Below are 19,806 nucleotides of genomic sequence, written 5' to 3' on the forward strand. Positions count from 1 at the left end.
ATATGTTTAAGGGTAAATTCTTGTGACAACACTATAGATTAAAATTGACATCGGGTTTCGACTAGGGAACCCATTAGAATTGATGATTTCTCTCATTTTGACAATATTTTATTGAAACTAAAAGCTAAACTTTCTGGTTTCCATATCGAGACAAAGATAGTAGACTGCGTGATCACCAAAATTAGTTTTCAGAAACACATTGAAATGGCACCATCAAAACCTTTTCGCCCAATGACAAATTTTTCTCCAATGGCCAGAGACAGCTTTCGTCCAATTGAACTTTCGATCAACACTCCATCCCGTTGAAAAATTAGATTTAACTGTTTATGTGAACAAGTTCTTTCAAAATCTGCACTAAAAACTTCTTCATCTTTCTTATAACTGCGTCTAGACACATAACAATTTACATATTTTATAATAATTACCTTAAAAGATCGATAGAAATTGATGACATATCACGAGAAAAAATTCACGTGAAAGTCTCAGACGCCAAAAAAGGATCAATTCTGCTCATGAAAAAAGCAGTCTAAAATTTGGGGACTGATAACAAAAAGGGCAGCGCAGAGCATGCCGCTAATGGTGTTTTTTTGTGATAACGCAGAAACCACAAATATCATTAATTTCTAATTTTTATTGTTTCATATCATGGTCAAAAATAAGCATTTTCCATATTTTTATTACAATCCAAGCTCCACATACAACTGGCCAACTTTCTTCAATTTGAGTAAATTTTAGAGGGTGTTAAAATTCCGCCGATAACGCCAAATGACAAAATAACAATGGAAGCTGTCGTAACAAGATGCATAGACTCTTTCGACAAAGTTTGGATCAAGTAGGGCGTAAATGGGAGAATTAAATACATAATGAATGAACCCAGACCAAAGAGACTGCTTCGCACTTTCGTCGGCAACAACCCTGAAAAACCCAACCACATTACAACAGTACACACCGTAATTATCGTCCGTTCCAGGGTTACTACAAACAAAGCCACCCCCAAAGTTGGGCAGAAGTACAAAAATGCTGTCAGGATAATTGCTAAACCATAACCCAAAGTTTGAGAGATTCGGAGGGATACTTGATATTTCAAAACGGGGTATATAAGAAAGGCTGCCACAAATTCTCCGGCCTGTGAGTAAAGCAGATTGAGGTAATCTTTAGTCTCTAAGTAGTAAGTTCTTTCTCGGTCTGTTGAGCAGTAACTTTCGCTTTGACCGTTTTTGAACAAAAGTTCTGTTTTAACAAACGTCATACCGTAAGTAACATACCTTGACGCAATACCAATAGAAATTATACAAAGAAAAGTTCGAAGAATAGCTTCATCTTTTAGTGCAATCTTCAGTTTTGTCAAGAACGGTTCCGTATCGTCTGAATCGCCGCTTTCGGGTTCCGGTTTAAGTTGCAGGTCTTCGGGTAACTGGCGACCATTCATTTTGGCAAGGCGTCTAAGAACGCTTAAGGCTTCGTCCTTTCTGCCTTTGTTGATCAGATACCGAGGCGATTCTTCAAGCAACAAGAATGCTAGTGGAATTAGTATAAAGAATGGAAGGGTGTTTAGGAAGAGGTACCATCGCCAAGTCCCGTCTTTTTGGTTTGTGAGAATTATCAGAGCTGTGATTACTGGAAACGTGTTCCCAAAGGCACTTCCAAGCCCGTTTCCAGTGACAAATCCAATATGTCGGTATTGGGGCGCGAGGTATTCATAATAGTACGGGATCAGAATGTTCATGATACCTGAACAATTAATTTTGTTATTTCCCACTGAGATCTATTAGTAAATGAACAGTAGTATAGTGTGAGCAAGAATGGAGGGGCGGGGGTTAAAAGATGTATTTATGTATTGAAATTTGCAATAGCCTATTTTCATCCAATTTTGAAGAATATACCCATATGTAAACCGCTTGCGTGAACACGTGCTAGATGTCACAAAAATTATGAATTGAACCAAATTCGTTCCACCCCAGTCCAGTTCCTCCTCACAATTTTAACGGCATCTGCCACACCAACTTGCCGGAACTCACATTACATAAATTAATATTTGGAAGTTTGCTCTTGGTTCAACGCAATAATTGTCATAAATAAAAGACCATATTACAAATCATACGGATCTCATTTAAAATCTGTGTAGTTTTACTAACGTTTTATATATTTTTTCTGTTTTTTTAAGTTTGCATGAAAAATTCTTTGTTATCAATTTTTTTGCCAAAATCCCCCACTTTCTACCCATTTATTGAATGCGAATCATATTAACTTCCTTCCGGACTGTGTTTTTTATTTGACTTCAAAGTTTGTGGTACAAGAAAGAAGGGACAGATTTTACTTTCAATGGAAAAAGAAATCCGCTATAAAACTTAACTTGAACTGATTAAAATTGTACAGTTTATTAATTTCTTGTAATGTACTGCAACATACTAGATGCTTCAGGCCAAAACGCTACTTCTTTGATTTACTATTTCTGTAGAGTCTAACCATCTAATTTATCACGACGTAGTTTGGGCGCCTTTGATAACAGGTCAACTCATGCAAGTATCAAAATTTGAATCAAAAGCAGTTATTGAGATCAAAAGAGTTGTTCCTTCTGTTTGTTTTTTTTCTAGAATAAAAAATGATTAAAAACTTTGAACGGAATTCCTATATCAGATGTCTCTCTTTTTGTTCTGGTAAAAAAGTAAAAAACTGATTCTTCCTTCGCCAAGTGTAGAATTTGAAAAACTGGGGTGGGGAGATTCCCTAATCAAATCCCAACAGTTTGTAGATACTTGAAAATCAAAAAAAGAGAACTAGAGTAGTGGTAATTTCGCAAGCCTATTATCCTATCTAACAGGGAGGGTTATACCAGGCCCTTCTATTACTCCTGAGAATCAGATTGGATGCAGCACTATTTTAAAATAGTAATGACAAAGTTGGATTCAGAGTTCTCCAGCCTCAACTATGAGCTAAGTGTATGGAAAAAGGAAAACAGTTATAAAATAGTAGTAGTACTGTGATTGAAAACAGTTATAAAATAGTAGTAGTACTGTTATTGAGAAGTAAACCAAGTTCTCAATGCAACTAAGTTATACTAAGAATACTAAAATTGAAGATGAAACGAAGTTCGTCGTAGTTCACTCCACAAACCAGTCAGGCGAGTATCAACCATTTGAAAAAAGAACGCATAATCTATTGCCCTTCAAGAACTTTGGGGTTACTGCAGACCGTGTGAAGTGTCTACTTGGTTCGCCATCCATACTACATGGGTTAGTCTTACTCGCCAAGTCTTCCACGAGCAGGCAACCCTACCCTCAGAGTGGCTTCACATATTCAGTCTCCAAAGGAGCGCGGCAATTGATACTCATAGAAACTCTCGTCTTGGATGTGTCTGCAGTCAATCTCTTGATGTCCAAGTCCCGGGAGATCTTAACTTAACCTAATAGTCATTGATATCTGTAAATCACATATTTTCCCAAGTAGATATGTTATGTTTTGAATTAAAGCCAAACTCTAACTTAAGAAATTACTCGACTTATCAATTAAAGATTGCAAAGTTACCACAGACCTTATTCCTAAATAAATCAAAGCCATAATCGAACTAAGTGTATTCTAAAACAAGTCTCCTAACTGTTTTCTATTTCTCTATTCGATCTCTGATTCTACACCGACTCTATCGAATAATCCTAAGAAGTTAGAAAAATTGAACTAAGGAAAGACTATTACCGCTGAGAATAACGGAGGTTGTATAGCAAGCAATAAATTTAGAATCAGGTAATTGGGTTAAAAAAGAGGCTCAAAATTTAGCCGTATTTATACTAGCTTATCTTTTCATAACTTAAGTTAATTGAGTCCTGTGGGCTTAATTTAGGCTAATCGTTTGAGATAATACATTTTACGGACGCTCATGTGGCCTGATTTCTAGGGGTTTTGTATATCCGTACATATTTTGGAAGGCCGGAAAAATGCATTCCAGGTCATTTTTTCATGCCTAAATCTTCGAATAATAATTTTAGTATACCTTCAAGGTGTTTGGTTTACTAAGATTATGGGGTTCAAATAATATCTTTGTTTTAAATTTGATACCAACTTAGTTTGAGAGAATCCAATCACAACTCTAATCTTGATCTGAACAAATAACTATATTTCTCTTTGGTCTAATTTCGGTTTCGGTTTATACGGTTCATCGAGAAAATTTAAAGGTTAGTTCAAATTTTTTTGACTTTCGGTTTCCTGTATTTCTTAAGTTTCAATTTCTACAATTCCCCATCGGACTCAAGTATTCTCCTGAATAGTTATAATTCATCACAGTTTTAGCGCCAATTAAGCAATTGAATTATGTGAGGAACACAAGGATACAGGGGTATAAGAGATTACAAGGAAGGTACAACTCTCATTAAAATGCTGACGACTCTAGTTTATTCTGCTCTCTGACTCTACAAATTAACTCTGTGTACTGTGTTGGGTGGTTTTCGTCCTCTGTTTTGTCATAGATTTCGCTCATCACATGAGGTTGTGCCCTTTGTTTGAAGTATAATTTTTTCCTTTTCCAAAATAAAATTATCGGGATTGTAAAAAAAGTGATAACCCATAGAAACAGTCCTCAGAAGCCTGCCACATTATTTGCAGTTCCTCCAGCTGTGTTTTGTCTTGGTCGCTCTTTGTTGCTCCGACGAAAATCTCGTACCAAATTTTTGATCGTTGCGGTGTCTATTTCAAGTGGTGGTTTTGCTTGTAGTTCGACTTTGACATGTTCTATTACTTTTCTTTGGTAGTCCATAGTTGGTACTTAGGGAACTCAGCTCGTGGTTTTCTGATATCGGCAGGGTGAACGCTTCCACAAGTAGAGGGTGAGACCTACGGTTATACCCAGCCCAGTTTCGTTCTGACAGTTGTCCGTTGAGGGGCGCAGAACCAAGCCTCCGTTAGATATCTTAGTTCTCCCGTTACAAAGAGTCTGTACTATGCAACTTTGGCATCCGCCCAATCTACTGCTCTTTAGGGTGTTATCTGTGATTTCATTTGACCAGTATTTTGTGGTTGCTGACGAAATGAGGAATTTTGAATGTGCTAGATAGGTTTCAGTAGGCATTGTTGGAAACTGGATGATATCAAATTTACAAGTCTGTAAAACAGCTGCTTCGTGACAAAAAAATAGACTGACCAGACAACCAGCTTGTTGGTTTCTAGTCATTGAGAAGGGTTGTTCACAGAGTTTTAGTCGATTCGATTTTTGACAAGAGAGAATCTGTGCTTCGTCAACTTCAGCAAAGTTAGTCGTAGCTTCCGAGACGACAAAGAATTCACGCTCGGGTACAAGCACTTTGCAGAAGGGGCACTCCTTTAAGGACTTCGTGGACGGGGCTTTGACTTGACATCGGGATTTCGATTTTTAAGAGGAGCTCATTGTCCCCAATAAAAACTTTACGAAGTAGCTCAAGTTCATAGTAGAGACTAACATGCTAGAGTGGTATTGACATCGTTTTCTGATGTAATCGAAGAGGTTGTAAGATTCGTTGCAGTTTGCCTGGTTCAACAAGTCTTGGTGGTTTTCTTCCGTTCGACATCTCGTGGAAAATCTCCCGAACTTTGTTATTGAATTGCTTGAGTTCATACTTAAAGGATTGCACTTCCGAATGAAGAGACACTAACGCGTGGGAAACGTTATTGATCACACTTTGCGTTTTGAGTAAAAAGATAATTACGTCACTCCTCTTGTGGCCGCAGACTTGGGCCTGCTGTACTTGATCCATATTGTGTTCAAGGTTGTTAATGGCTTGCTCTACGGTTCCGACGTTCCCAGCTGTATAGTTCAAGATAGTTTTCATTTGCTTCTGCCGTTTTAAGTTTTCGTTGCCCAGGATTTGTATTGTGTCCACTGATTTGCTCTATAAATGATGTAGCTCGTAGTCCATGCTGTCCAAGAGCCTTGCAATTCGTCGCATTTTTTCTTTCGAGTCCTGACAAAGATAAAAGATGGAGAGCATTTTGCAAGCTGTTTTTTTTCCACTATGGGCTCCAAAAGAAGTGTGGCGGCAGCTCCCTCTGCAAGCAACCCTATTGACCTTCTCTTCCTGTTCATGAGCTCCGTAGAATTTGGAAAAGTCTTCACATCTCGAATCAGCTGAATCCTTTCTTCTTCGATCTCAGAAATGTATTTTCGTAGCGATGTGATCAGGGTATTCTGGCTGTTTTCCGGGATGCCGTTTAGTGTTTTGTCATTGCAGTATCCCCACTGCGTCTCTCTACACGTGAATTTCTTCCATCTCGTTGAGGATTTCCGAAAAATATTTTAAATGCGCCCCAATCAATGTCCAAGGTTTTAGGAAAGGATACTGCAATTTCTATCAGTTCATTTGAATCAGCTGGAGCGATCGAAGTCTGTTGGACGAGCGCAATGTTTGCTTGAGTTGTCACTTCTTCTGCTAGATTCAACCGGATAACAAAGAAAGAGATAGCACCAGTTCATCTAAATATTGCCAAAGTTAGAGTAAACAGCACTTGTGGCTACAAGTTTTTTTTTGATACTGTGAATTCAGTTTTGTATAAGAAAAATTGTGCAATTATTATTTGTAACTAGGTTTTGTATTCGAATTGGTACTATTGCCCGAACTTTACGTTTTTTTGTGCGCATGACTCATTTGCTTTGTTCTAAAATTCTCTTTTTTTAATGGTCTGGAAACCGTAATTAAACTAAGAAAAATTTTCTTGATTATCATATATAGTCTGGGTTCTGTTTCGACGAGTGTTGCTATGCTTAATTGCTATTTAAAGTCTTAATCAAGACCTTTTGAACCTTTTGATCGCTTTTTTGTGTGTTGAGCGAGTGGCTTGGAATAAGAAAAATTTATTAGTCCACAGTAGTTCTCTCTATCGAAGAGTTCACAGTACAATGATAAAAAATATTTTGGTATCGTTTCAAAGTTTTGAGTCGAGTTTGTTAGTAGGTTCGTCATGTGCGCTATGATTAATGTTTTCATTCGTTATCGATTCCGTATTTTTTGGGGAATCACTTTGCCAGCTTGGGGCGTCCCTCCGTGTTAGAGAGTAGGCTTGGGCTCGGTGTTTTGAAGTTGAGTGTCATTAGTGTCCGTTTCAACCCTTTCGCCTTATGAGGTTTAAGGATGTTATTGAATTCTGTATTGAAAGTCTTATACGGGGTAGTCCTTTGTTGATCCGTTGTCTCTGGTGGGTCCGTTTGCTCGGCACTTGGGGGAGAGGGTTCCAGGTTGGCTTCTGTCATGCTCTCTCTTTCTGTCATCATGTCCAGTTAGTTCAGTTGCCTGTACTTCCTCGACGTCCTGCGTCTCGTTGTTTGCCTCTCGTCTGATCGCAGAAGTTTTCTCTTGTTCCTCAAACAGATTTTGGAAGAAGTCATCTTCTTCCTCCGTCCATTTGTATCTCGAGGTCTTTTCTGTGTTTCGACGAAAAAGTCTTTGTGTAGTGTTTTCCGAGAAGAGTCCTATATTTGCTTTATCTTCCAAGTCTTCTACTAATTCTCCAGTTGGCTGTCGTCTTCCTGGTAAAGGTTGGGTACAGATCCTGCGTTGATCCGGCTCCTCTTTCACGGGTTTCAGCCTTTGGTGTGCAATCTGCCATTTGTTAGAACTGCCAGTTTTAGGTATCGTGTAATGTACATCGGAAGTTTTCTATAACACAATGTAGGGGCCGTCCCACGGCAAGAAGAACTTTCTCAATTTGGCTTTGTGGGGAGCGAACAGCCAAACTCGATCACCATTGCGGTAGCTTTCTCCAGAGTATTCTTTGTGGTATCGGTTTTTTTGCCTCTCTTGATTGCATCCCAAAGTTTCTCTGGCGATCAAGTGTGCTTCAAGAAATTGTTCCTCCAACCATCGAGTGAATTCATAACTTTGAATTTTGCGACCTGGCGCCTTAGGTAGGAGTAAATTGAGTGGGTATTTGCACTCTTGTCCGTAAACTAAAGATAAGGGGTATGCCCTGTTGTTCTGTGTACTGTTGTGTTGTTGACGAAGCTCAGATATGGCAGCATCTCGTCCCAAGTTTTCGGATTTCCCGCACCGTATTTTGAAATTACATCAGCAATGACCGGGTTGCGTCGCTCTACCATGCCGTTGCCTTGAGGGTGGTAAGACGAGGTCTTTGTTTTTTCCATTCCGAACAGCTTGCACAGTTCCAAGATAAGTTCACTGCAAAAGTTTGAGCCCTGATCAGTGTGAATTGAATCGGTGCCCCAAACAGAAGAATCTTTTTTTCCATGATTGCTCTTGTTACGGCCTCGAATCTTGATCTGAACAAATAACTATATTTCTCTTTGGTCTAATTTCGGTTTCGGTTTATACGGTTCATCGAGAAAATTTAAAGGTTAGTTCAAATTTTTTTGACTTTCGGTTTCCTGTATTTCTTAAGTTTCAATTTCTACAATTCCCCATCGGACTCAAGTATTCTCCTGAATAGTTATAATTCATCACAGTTTTAGCGCCAATTAAGCAATTGAATTATGTGAGGAACACAAGGATACAGGGGTATAAGAGATTACAAGGAAGGTACAACTCTCATTAAAATGCTGACGACTCTAGTTTATTCTGCTCTCTGACTCTACAAATTAACTCTGTGTACTGTGTTGGGTGGTTTTCGTCCTCTGTTTTGTCATAGATTTCGCTCATCACATGAGGTTGTGCCCTTTGTTTGAAGTATAATTTTTTCCTTTTCCAAAATAAAATTATCGGGATTGTAAAAAAAGTGATAACCCATAGAAACAGTCCTCAGAAGCCTGCCACATTATTTGCAGTTCCTCCAGCTGTGTTTTGTCTTGGTCGCTCTTTGTTGCTCCGACGAAAATCTCGTACCAAATTTTTGATCGTTGCGGTGTCTATTTCAAGTGGTGGTTTTGCTTGTAGTTCGACTTTGACATGTTCTATTACTTTTCTTTGGTAGTCCATAGTTGGTACTTAGGGAACTCAGCTCGTGGTTTTCTGATATCGGCAGGGTGAACGCTTCCACAAGTAGAGGGTGAGACCTACGGTTATACCCAGCCCAGTTTCGTTATGACAGTTGTCCGTTGAGGGGCGCAGAACCAAGCCTCCGTTAGATATCTTAGTTCTCCCGTTACAAAGAGGTTGTACTATGCAACTTTGGCATCCGCCCAATCTACTGCTCTTTAGGGTGTTATCTGTGATTTCATTTGACCAGTATTTTGTGGTTGCTGACGAAATGAGGAATTTTGAATGTGCTAGATAGGTTTCAGTAGGCATTGTTGGAAACTGGATGATATCAAATTTACAAGTCTGTAAAACAGCTGCTTCGTGACAAAAAAATAGACTGACCAGACAACCAGCTTGTTGGTTTCTAGTCATTGAGAAGGGTTGTTCACAGAGTTTTAGTTGATTCGATTTTTGACAAGAGAGAATCTGTGCTTCGTCAACTTCAGCAAAGTTAGTCGTAGCTTCCGAGACGACAAAGAGTTCACGCTCGGGTACAAGCACTTTGCAGAAGGGGCACTCCTTTAAGGACTTCGTGGACGGGGCTTTGACTTGACATCGGGATTTCGATTTTTAAAAGGAGCTCATTGTCCCCAATAAAAACTTTACGAAGTAGCTCAAGTTCATAGTAGAGACTAACATGCTAGAGTGGTATTGACATCGTTTTCTGATGTAATCGAAGAGGTTGTAAGATTCGTTGCAGTTTGCCTGGTTCAACAAGTCTTGGTGGTTTTCTTCCGTTCGACATCTCGTGGAAAATCTCCCGAACTTTGTTATTGAATTGCTTGAGTTCATACTTAAAGGATTGCACTTCCGAATGAAGAGACACTAACGCGTGGGAAACGTTATTGATCACACTTTGCGTTTTGAGTAAAAAGATAATTACGTCACTCCTCTTGTGGCCGCAGACTTGGGCCTGCTGTACTTGATCCATATTGTGTTCAAGGTTGTTAATGGCTTGCTCTACGGTTCCGACGTTCCCAGCTGTATAGTTCAAGATAGTTTTCATTTGCTTCTGCCGTTTTAAGTTTTCGTTGCCCAGGATTTGTATTGTGTCCACTGATTTGCTCTATAAATGATGTAGCTCGTAGTCCATGCTGTCCAAGAGCCTTGCAATTCGTCGCATTTTTTCTTTCGAGTCCTGACAAAGATAAAAGATGGAGAGCATTTTGCAAGCTGTTTTTTTTCCACTATGGGCTCCAAAAGAAGTGCGGCGGCAGCTCCCTCTGCAAGCAACCCTATTGACCTTCTCTTCCTGTTCATGAGCTCCGTAGAATTTGGAAAAGTCTTCACATCTCGAATCAGCTGAATCCTTTCTTCTTCGATCTCAGAAATGTATTTTCGTAGCGATGTGATCAGGGTATTCTGGCTGTTTTCCGGGATGCCGTTTAGTGTTTTGTCATTGCAGTATCCCCACTGCGTCTCTCTACACGTGAATTTCTTCCATCTCGTTGAGGATTTCCGAAAAATATTTTAAATGCGCCCCAATCAATGTCCAAGGTTTTAGGAAAGGATACTGCAATTTCTATCAGTTCATTTGAATCAGCTGGAGCGATCGAAGTCTGTTGGACGAGCGCAATGTTTGCTTGAGTTGTCACTTCTTCTGCTAGATTCAACCGGATAACAAAGAAAGAGATAGCACCAGTTCATCTAAATATTGCCAAAGTTAGAGTAAACAGCACTTGTGGCTACAAGTTTTTTTTTGATACTGTGAATTCAGTTTTGTATAAGAAAAATTGTGCAATTATTATTTGTAACTAGGTTTTGTATTCGAATTGGTACTATTGCCCGAACTTTACGTTTTTTTGTGCGCTTGACTCATTTGCTTTGTTCTAAAATTCTCTTTTTTTAATGGTCTGGAAACCGTAATTAAACTAAGAAAAATTTTCTTGATTATCATATATAGTCTGGGTTCTGTTTCGACGAGTGTTGCTATGCTTAATTGCTATTTAAAGTCTTAATCAAGACCTTTTGAACCTTTTGATCGCTTTTTTGTGTGTTGAGCGAGTGGCTTGGAATAAGAAAAATTTATTAGTCCACAGTAGTTCTCTCTATCGAAGAGTTCACAGTACAATGATAAAAAATATTTTGGTATCGTTTCAAAGTTTTGAGTCGAGTTTGTTAGTAGGTTCGTCATGTGCGCTATGATTAATGTTTTCATTCGTTATCGATTCCGTATTTTTTGGGGAATCACTTTGCCAGCTTGGGGCGTCCCTCCGTGTTAGAGAGTAGGCTTGGGCTCGGTGTTTTGAAGTTGAGTGTCATTAGTGTCCGTTTCAACCCTTTCGCCTTATGAGGTTTAAGGATGTTATTGAATTCTGTATTGAAAGTCTTATACGGGGTAGTCCTTTGTTGATCCGTTGTCTCTGGTGGGTCCGTTTGCTCGGCACTTGGGGGAGAGGGTTCCAGGTTGGCTTCTGTCATGCTCTCTCTTTCTGTCATCATGTCCCGTTAGTTCAGTTGCCTGTACTTCCTCGACGTCCTGCGTCTCGTTGTTTGCCTCTCGTCTGATCGCAGAAGTTTTCTCTTGTTCCTCAAACAGATTTTGGAAGAAGTCATCTTCTTCCTCCGTCCATTTGTATCTCGAGGTCTTTTCTGTGTTTCGACGAAAAAGTCTTTGTGTAGTGTTTTCCGAGAAGAGTCCTATATTTGCTTTATCTTCCAAGTCTTCTACTAATTCTCCAGTTGGCTGTCGTCTTCCTGGTAAAGGTTGGGTACAGATCCTGCGTTGATCCGGCTCCTCTTTCACGGGTTTCAGCCTTTGGTGTGCAATCTGCCATTTGTTAGAACTGCCAGTTTTAGGTATCGTGTAATGTACATCGGAAGTTTTCTATAACACAATGTAGGGGCCGTCCCACGGCAAGAAGAACTTTCTCAATTTGGCTTTGTGGGGAGCGAACAGCCAAACTCGATCACCATTGCGGTAGCTTTCTCCAGAGTATTCTTTGTGGTATCGGTTTTTTTGCCTCTCTTGATTGCATCCCAAAGTTTCTCTGGCGATCAAGTGTGCTTCAAGAAATTGTTCCTCCAACCATCGAGTGAATTCATAACTTTGAATTTTGCGACCTGGCGCCTTAGGTAGGAGTAAATTGAGTGGGTATTTGCACTCTTGTCCGTAAACTAAAGATAAGGGGTATGCCCTGTTGTTCTGTGTACTGTTGTGTTGTTGACGAAGCTCAGATATGGCAGCATCTCGTCCCAAGTTTTCGGATTTCCCGCACCGTATTTTGAAATTACATCAGCAATGACCGGGTTGCGTCGCTCTACCATGCCGTTGCCTTGAGGGTGGTAAGACGAGGTCTTTGTTTTTTCCATTCCGAACAGCTTGCACAGTTCCAAGATAAGTTCACTGCAAAAGTTTGAGCCCTGATCAGTGTGAATTGAATCGGTGCCCCAAACAGAAGAATCTTTTTTTCCATGATTGCTCTTGTTACGGCCTCGGCAGTTGTGTTTTGCAATGGTGTGCTGACGACAATTGTGCTGAAGTAGTCCGTGAGTACGAGAATATATTTGTACCCTCCTATTTTAGTTTTGGTCACTGGCCCCAGCATGTCTGTGGCAATATTATTGAAACGGATTCCTACGTTGTTGTCTGCAATGGTGTTTTCCGTTTCTTCTCAGCTGCAGATTGCGACTGACACTTCAAACAGTTTTCACATTTCCTCTCGATGTCTTTTCTCATGTTTGGCTACCAGAAACGTTGCCTAGCTAGGTCGAGTGTCTTTTGAAAAGCGAAGTGTCACCCAATTATCGTAGAGTTGTTTAGTTGTTCTAGCAATTTTTCCTGTAGACTTGTGGGCACCACGAACTGTCTGACATTTGAACTCGTTCACTCAATAAGCCATTTTCGGTAGAGAAATCCCTCTGCCAATTCTAGTTGTTCCCACACACACCAGAGTGCCACCGCATCATCTCCGGGTGCACTAGCTGCTGTTTTCTTCACGTTAATTTGCCAAGGGACGTTTTCGTGCCGTTTTTCTCAGCATTGGCCCTTTTAAAAACAAGTTTAACTGCAGGGTTTTGCGCCTGATTTTCTCTTGCCGCTTCTCTGCCCTCTCTAGAACAATTTCCATTGATGTCTTGTCGTTGTTGGGAAGGTTTGCTTCATGTTTCCTGGGTTGCTCCGGATTTGAGGTCATTCGAACTCTTCCAAAATTGTTATGGCTGCAGTAGTTGCTTCCAACGTCAGTTTCAGGAACTTCTGTCTCGGGTTTGTAGACATCGACAGTTTCTGTGGTCATCTGGGTCTCAGCAACCTCGGTTTGGCCGGAGTAATCACTCTCCTCGTCGGTCAAACAGTCGAAGCCAAATTTTCTTCTGGATGCCCGTTCTTGTGTCAGAGCATCATAGAGCTTCCGGAAGCCAATACTGTAAAAAACTTCGTGTTCGTCGTCATTGTCACTGTCCTGCGGCTGAGTTTTATTTTGATGAGGTAATTCGGAGTCCCACTCTGTGTTCTGGGCTCCAAAATCTGAATCCGTATCCGTTTCAATCCATTCTGTAGTCGCATCTTCGAACTCATGACTGGTGAACGTTAGAGTTTTTGCCTTCTGAATTTTGTAGGTTAGTGCGTGGGTTAGTTTTATATCTGTTCATGAGCTTGGGTAGGATTCCTATGAAGTCACCAATTGGATATGCCTGAGTGCGTCGCTTAAACTTTTAGCTGGGGGGGGCAATCGCCGAATATCTCTTTCTTCTCCTCTTCAGTCAATTCGGGAGTCTGGCTACACTGTCGTGAAATGCCATCTGCGTTTCCATGTTTCTCACTAGGACGATGAACCACCTAGAAGTCAAACTCTTCAAGCTTTTTTAACATTCGAAACATCATTCCATCGTTATTTTGCCTGACCAGCCATTGAAGTGAAGCATGGTCTGTTCTCAACACAAACCTTGTCCCTCATAGGTATGGTTTGTACCATTTTATCGCCTGGATTACAGCTAGTGCCTCCCACTTTGTTGTTGAATATTTACATTCGGCTGGTGATAGCACTCAGCTTGCAAACGCCACTGGATACTCAACACCATTTTTGACATTCAAGAGTACTGCGCCCAAACTGTTGTCACTTGCGTCTGTATCTAGAACGAATGGTGAGCTGTAGTCTGGACGTGACAAAACCGCGTTCTCGATCATTGCTGTTTTCAAGTTCTCGAAAGCAGCTTGACAGTCCGGTGTCCAGGTGAATCTCCGGTTCTTCTTCGTGATCTCATGTAGTGGTTTTACTATCCCGGCAAAGTCCATTACGAATCGACGATAGTACCTGCAGAATCCTATGAACGATCTCACTTCAGTAATATTTTCCGGTATTTTCCACTCTTTCAGGGCTCTGATTTTTCCCTCATCGGGTGAAATTCCTTCGGCACTGAGTTTGTACCCCAAGTACGTAACTGAGTTTTGGTATAATTTACACTTCTTTGGCTTAGTTTCAAGTTTGCTGCCCATAGGGTTTCACACACACTTCGGAGATGTTTTTCGTGTTCCTCCTCTGACTTACTGAAGACTAGAACATCGTTTGAAAGTATGAGATGAAAACTGAACAGCTACTCGTTAAAGATTGCTATCATCAAACGTTGAAAAGTGCCTGAGGTATTGCACAGTCCGAATTGTATTCGCAGGAACTCGTAATGACCACCGTCAGGGGAAACGAATGCAGTTTTTGGTATCGCTGACTCTGCTAGTGGGACCTGCTAGTATCCGGAGGCTAAATCCAGCATCGAGAAAATTTTAGCTCCATGAAGATGATCAAGGATTTGATCGATTCTGGGTAATGGGAAAGCATCTTTTTTAGTTACCTTGTTGAGTTCGCCGAACACTTTGATTTATCCGGGTTTTTCTGTTTTCCAGAAAACTGTCAAATTGACTGTACTGCTTTTTGTGCCCCACATTAGTTGCCTTGACTGAAAGTTGATCGACATTTGATCTTCTTGCAACATAGGTGTCCCTAAGATCAACGGTACGTCTCTATCCGGGGTGACAAGAAATTCCGTCTGAACAACCATTCCCGGACCGAATTCAAAAATTCCGGCGACCTTTCCTGAAATGCGGAACGGGTCGTTTGTTGCAGATAAGACTGTATCTTAGAACTCAGGCTGTAACATTGTTAGTGAATAAAGTTGGTATATTTGTTCAGATATAGTATTCACATTACTGCCTGTGTTGAGCAGTGCTCTGTGCATCTTTCCGCTCTGTTTTGCATCAACAGTAGATTTTACAAAAACAGTAGGTCCAAAAATGTCAGTAGAAATCTCGATATTTGCACTGTTAAAGGTATCAAGACGTTTTGCTCTCTGCAGGGTCATCTTAACAACTGGGTGTAATTCGAAGTCTCCATCTTCTTGTCTTCTTGGGGTAGTGCATCGTTTCGGGCCTCGACTTGCAAAGTGCCCCCAGTCTTGACAATGATAGCATTGTACGTTGCTGTTCGGATCAACTCTGACAGGGCTGCGCGACGCTCTGGGGCTGGAGCAAGATCCGCTAAAAACCGGCTCTGTGTATCTAGAATTCTTTCCATGATTTGCGTGTGACGTTCCTGCTATTCCAACAATTTGTTAAAACTCCTGATCCGATTTTTCATCAAGTCACTGAGTCCCATGCCCACATTTGTCGATAAATCTCGGATTTCGGTTTATCTTCCACTTTCTTCGTCGTTGCCTGGCGTCCAACGTACTTGTCCTGTCCGTCTTGGTCGTTATCGGGCGTTCTCAACTTTCGCAAATGCTTCGAGGGCTATGGCTCTGTGCGCGGATGCATTGAAATTATCCGGATCTTCCTTGAAGAGGGTATATCCTATCTCACTGTCCAACAATCCATCAATAAATGGGTCCTTATTTGCTTCTTGCCTTCCGGCTGTGTTCAAATGGGCGTTTGCTGCTTTGCCCAGTTTTCGGACTCTTTGTGAGAACTCTTGTATGCTCTCCCCTCCCTTTTGCTGGAGGTTCTTGAACTCGGTTCTGGCACTCCTTGCATTAGGAAAGTCTCCAATTCTGTTGTTGAGGGCATTGAGCACACCTCGATCGTTGGGTCTGGTTGTACTTGAACTTGGTTGAAGTACTGATCCGAGATGTTTTAGTGCTCGTCAAGTGCGTAGTTGTTCAAGCAAGTGGAGAGGACGGCTCGCATTCTGGCGCCATCCCAATTGTTTGCCTGAGACATTGCTTCGAAATGGCGTATCCATCGCTCGAAGCAGTCGAAGTTTTTGCTCGGATAAAGTAAGGGAGCTAGAGGTGGAGCAGCCACTACGATTTGCTGCTGGGTGTTGTTGTTGTTTGCGTTTGCCATTTGTATTGTGTTCACGTAAGGAACGTTAGTTGTTTTCTTCCTCATAAAAGTAATTTACTTTAATTCCTTTTTTTTCGTTTCAAGAGCCCACCTGTCAGTAATTTCTTTGTTTTTACAAAAAAGAAAAAGAATTAGAATCTAAAAACTATAAAATAACAATTTGGATTCGCAGTAATGCAAACGTTAAACTTCTTTTGAATTGTGTTCAAATTAGCAGTCAGATTTCGATTATACGGTCTCGAAGTAAGCTACTTTGATTATGTTCGGTTTTTCTTCTCTATTGTTTCGTAAAAAATCTCTTCTCTTTGTTGTTCAATGTTTTTTTTGAAGGTTCACTGACGGTACGTGAGCCCTGATCGCCTTCTTGGTTTTATAGCTAAGTATTCCCCTTTTTCGCTAGTCTTTACAGTAATGCCTGTGAGTTTTTCTAATAATAAATCCCTCTGTGATCGCCAATGTAGAATTTGAAAAACTGGGATAAGGAGATTCCCTAATCAAATCCCAACAATTTGTAGCTACTTGAATATTAAAAAAAAAGCGAACTAGAGTAGTGGTAACTTCGAAAGCCTATTATCCTATCTAACAGAGAGGGTTATGCCAAGCCCGTCTATTACTCCTTAGATTCAGATCGGAGGCGGCACTATGTTGAAATAGTACTTTTAAAATTGGATTCAGAGTTCTTTAGCCTCAAGTAATAGCTAAGTGTATGAAAAAAGGGAAACAATTATAAAATAAGTGGAACTGTGATTGAGAAGTATACCAAGTTCTCAATGCAACTAAGTTATACTAATAGATCAATCTGTGACCCTAATGACTACTAAAATTGAAGATGAAGCAAAGTTCGTCTTAGTTCACTCCACCACCCAACAAGACGAGTATCGACCACTTGAAAATAGAACGCAAGATCTATTGCCCATCAGGTAGTTCAAGGTTACTGCAGACCGTGTTAAGTGTCTACTTGGTTCACCCATCCATACTACACGGGTTAGCCTTACTCGCCAAGTCTTCCACGAGCAGGCAACCCTACCCTCAGAGTTGCTTCACTTATTCAGTATCCAAACGAGCGCGGCGATTGATACTCTTAGAAACTTTCGTCTTGAAGATGTCTGCAGTCACACTTTGATGTACAAGTCCCGGGAGATCTTAACTTAACCTAATAGTCATTGATCTTTGTATAACCGCCTATGTTCCTAGGTAGCTTTGTTATGTTTTGAATTGAAGCCAAACTCGAACATAAGAAATTGCTAGACTTTTATATTAAAGATTGCAATGTTACCACAGACCTTATTCCTAACTAATTCAAAGCCATAATCAAACTAAGGTTATTCTAAAACAAGTCTCCTAACTATTTTCTATTTCTCTAGTCAATCTCTGAGTCTACACCGACTCTATCGAATAATCCTAAGAAGTTGGAAAAATCGAATTAAGGAAAGACTTTTACCGCTGAGAATAACGAAGGTTGTATAGCAAGCAAGTGAATTTAGAATCAGGTAATTGGGTTAAAAAAAGGCTCAAAAATTATCCGTATTTACACTAGCTTATCTTTTCATAACTTGAGATAATTGAGTCCTGTGGGCTAATTTAGCTCAATCGTTTGAGAAAATACCTTTTACGGACCCTAATGTGGCCTGATTTCTAGGGGTTTTGTATATCCGTACGTATAATGTAAGGTCCGAAAAATGCGTTCCAGGTCATTTTTCCATGCCTAAATCTTCGAATAATAATTTTAGTATACCTTCAAGGTGTTTCGTTTACTAAGATTATCAGGTCCGATTAATATCTTTGTTTTAAGTTTGGTACCAACTTAGTTTGAGAGAATCCAATCACAACTCTAATCTTGATCTGAACAAATAACTATATTTCTCTTTGGTCTAATTTCGGTTTCGGTTTATACGGTTCATCGAGAAAATTTAAAGGTTAGTTCAAATTTCTTTAACTTTCGTTTTCCTGTATTTCTTAAGTTTCAATTTCTACACTAAGCTATCTTTTAGACGGAGCTCCATCATTGAATAATCTGGCGTTTACAAAACAACCCTAGTCCAGAAGACAGAAAACGACGCAATTGTTCCGTATATTTTCAATTTTCCATGTGAAAAATTTGATTGTATGTTTGGTTTGATGGTATGTTTGGTCTCAAAGGTAAAAAAATTTTTTATTAATTGATCTGGGAAAACATCGATGTGTTTGGTATTTTCGGTATTAATCTTCGTTTTGTTCCTTTTTCAAACTGTTTGGTTTATTTGATTTGGTTTGTTTTGCTTCAAACAAAAGAAATGGTTGGTATGTTTGACGAAGCATACTGATGAAGCAAAACACACTGACGATTTTCTGACGTTTAAAAAAGACGATTTCTGGACTAAGAATTTTCTGCATTCGCAAAATTTGAGCGAAACTTTAATGTTTTACGCACCACTCCAGAATCATAAGAACTACTTTGTATTAAAGAAAATCATAATTTTCTATTTCTTTGGTCGGGATAATTTGCTTTGAATTTTGTAAAATATCATTTTTATATTTTCATTCTCATTAACGAGCTTTAGAATTTTATGATGGTCAACATTTAACCTTTTTATGAAAATTTTAAACCAAATCATTTGTGTTATTTGTTTTTTTTGTGAAATCCCGTTGCAGTAAATTGATCTAGGCTTATTAATTGCATAAACAGCTAAGTGTTTATCTTTTTCGAGAATACTTTTTTCAAGAAATCTTGAAAACAGATGAAATAATCGCTTACCCCCTGCTAATGAGTACATCACACGGAATACAATCAACCACGTCAACGATGGTGCCAAGCAGCATAAAATGCCCCAAAAAAGAATCCAGCAGTGGCTCAAAATCAACGTCGGGCGCCTTCCAATTTTATCCGCAATTATTCCCCAGAGAGGGTAACTTACAGCGAACCCTGCAAACGAGGCAGCTCCGAGAGCCGATTCCAACTCGGGCGTGAGATCCATTTCGACGTATAGACGAGTTGACAAAATGGGCATTAAATTGATTTCGGAATGCTCGGCGAACCATGCGAAGAACAAAACAGTCATCATTACAACTTGCGATTTTCCGAATCCGATATGACTGATAATTTGGGTCGACGTGCATTCTTGTTCGGGGTCAAAAACGACGTAATTGTTTGCTTTTGGTTCGTCATCCAAGTATAGTTTAGGCTCTTCTTGTAAATTTTCTCTAAGTGAACCATAGGGTAGTTTTTGGTCGGCTTTTTTTTCTGTCAAAAGGCTTTCGTTTATTTCTCCTGTTCTTTTCATTCTGCTTTTTTGTTCAGCATCAAAACGATAACCTTTCAATAATTTGTTGCATTTGAATCACATGTAATAGAATCAAAAGTTCATTTTAAAAAATGTAATACAATATGCAAGCTTTCTTTTACTGAATTCTGTTTTCTTAATAATCAAAAAGCACAAATATTAGTACTAAAAGTGCGTTAAACTATCTAATATGCTTAAATCATTGATAATTGTAATTAGAAACTCAACGCAGTTTTTGGAAGAACTCTTGTGACGTTCTTTGGTGTAAGTTGTGTATCAAATGAAGCTGATTTAGATTTGGCAGCTGAGAATAATGTGAAAAACTTCAAGAAAATAGGTTTCTATG

The 19,806-nt window shown here is 39.8% G+C and overlaps 1 protein-coding gene across 2 annotated transcripts; it reads right to left on the minus strand.

Annotated features, from left to right (window-relative positions):
* Positions 1 to 660: 660 nt before the first annotated feature.
* On the minus strand, positions 661 to 19,642 carry LOC142351473 (synaptic vesicle 2-related protein-like). 2 transcript variants are annotated; one of them, XM_075403503.1, is made up of 3 exons: positions 18,935 to 19,642; positions 1,266 to 1,731; positions 661 to 915 (listed from the first exon to the last, which is right to left on the minus strand). In XM_075403503.1, exons 1-3 carry the CDS (start codon positions 19,458 to 19,460, stop codon positions 732 to 734), a joined length of 1,176 nt encoding a protein of 391 aa, XP_075259618.1. In that variant the 5' UTR covers positions 19,461 to 19,642; the 3' UTR covers positions 661 to 731. The 2 variants fall into 2 exon arrangements, with proteins under 2 accessions (XP_075259618.1, XP_075259617.1); XM_075403502.1 differs by having other exon boundaries at positions 661 to 1,731.
* Positions 19,643 to 19,806: the final 164 nt, after the last annotated feature.

The sequence above is a fragment of the Convolutriloba macropyga genome, chromosome 13 (genome assembly GCF_964194025.1).
Source record: "Convolutriloba macropyga chromosome 13, txConMacr16.3, whole genome shotgun sequence".
NCBI lineage: Eukaryota > Metazoa > Xenacoelomorpha > Acoela > Convolutidae > Convolutriloba > Convolutriloba macropyga.

What these genes read in the sequence shown, in the direction of transcription:
- LOC142351473 (XM_075403502.1), bottom strand. Translation starts at nt 19,460, where the DNA reads ATGAAAAGAACAGGAGAAATAAACGAAAGCCTTTTGACAGAAAAAAAA. An exon ending in GATGTACTCATTAGCAGGGG is followed by an intron (nt 1,732 to 18,934) that starts GTAAGCGATTAT and finishes TTAATTGTTCAG; the next exon opens with GTATCATGAACATTCTGATC.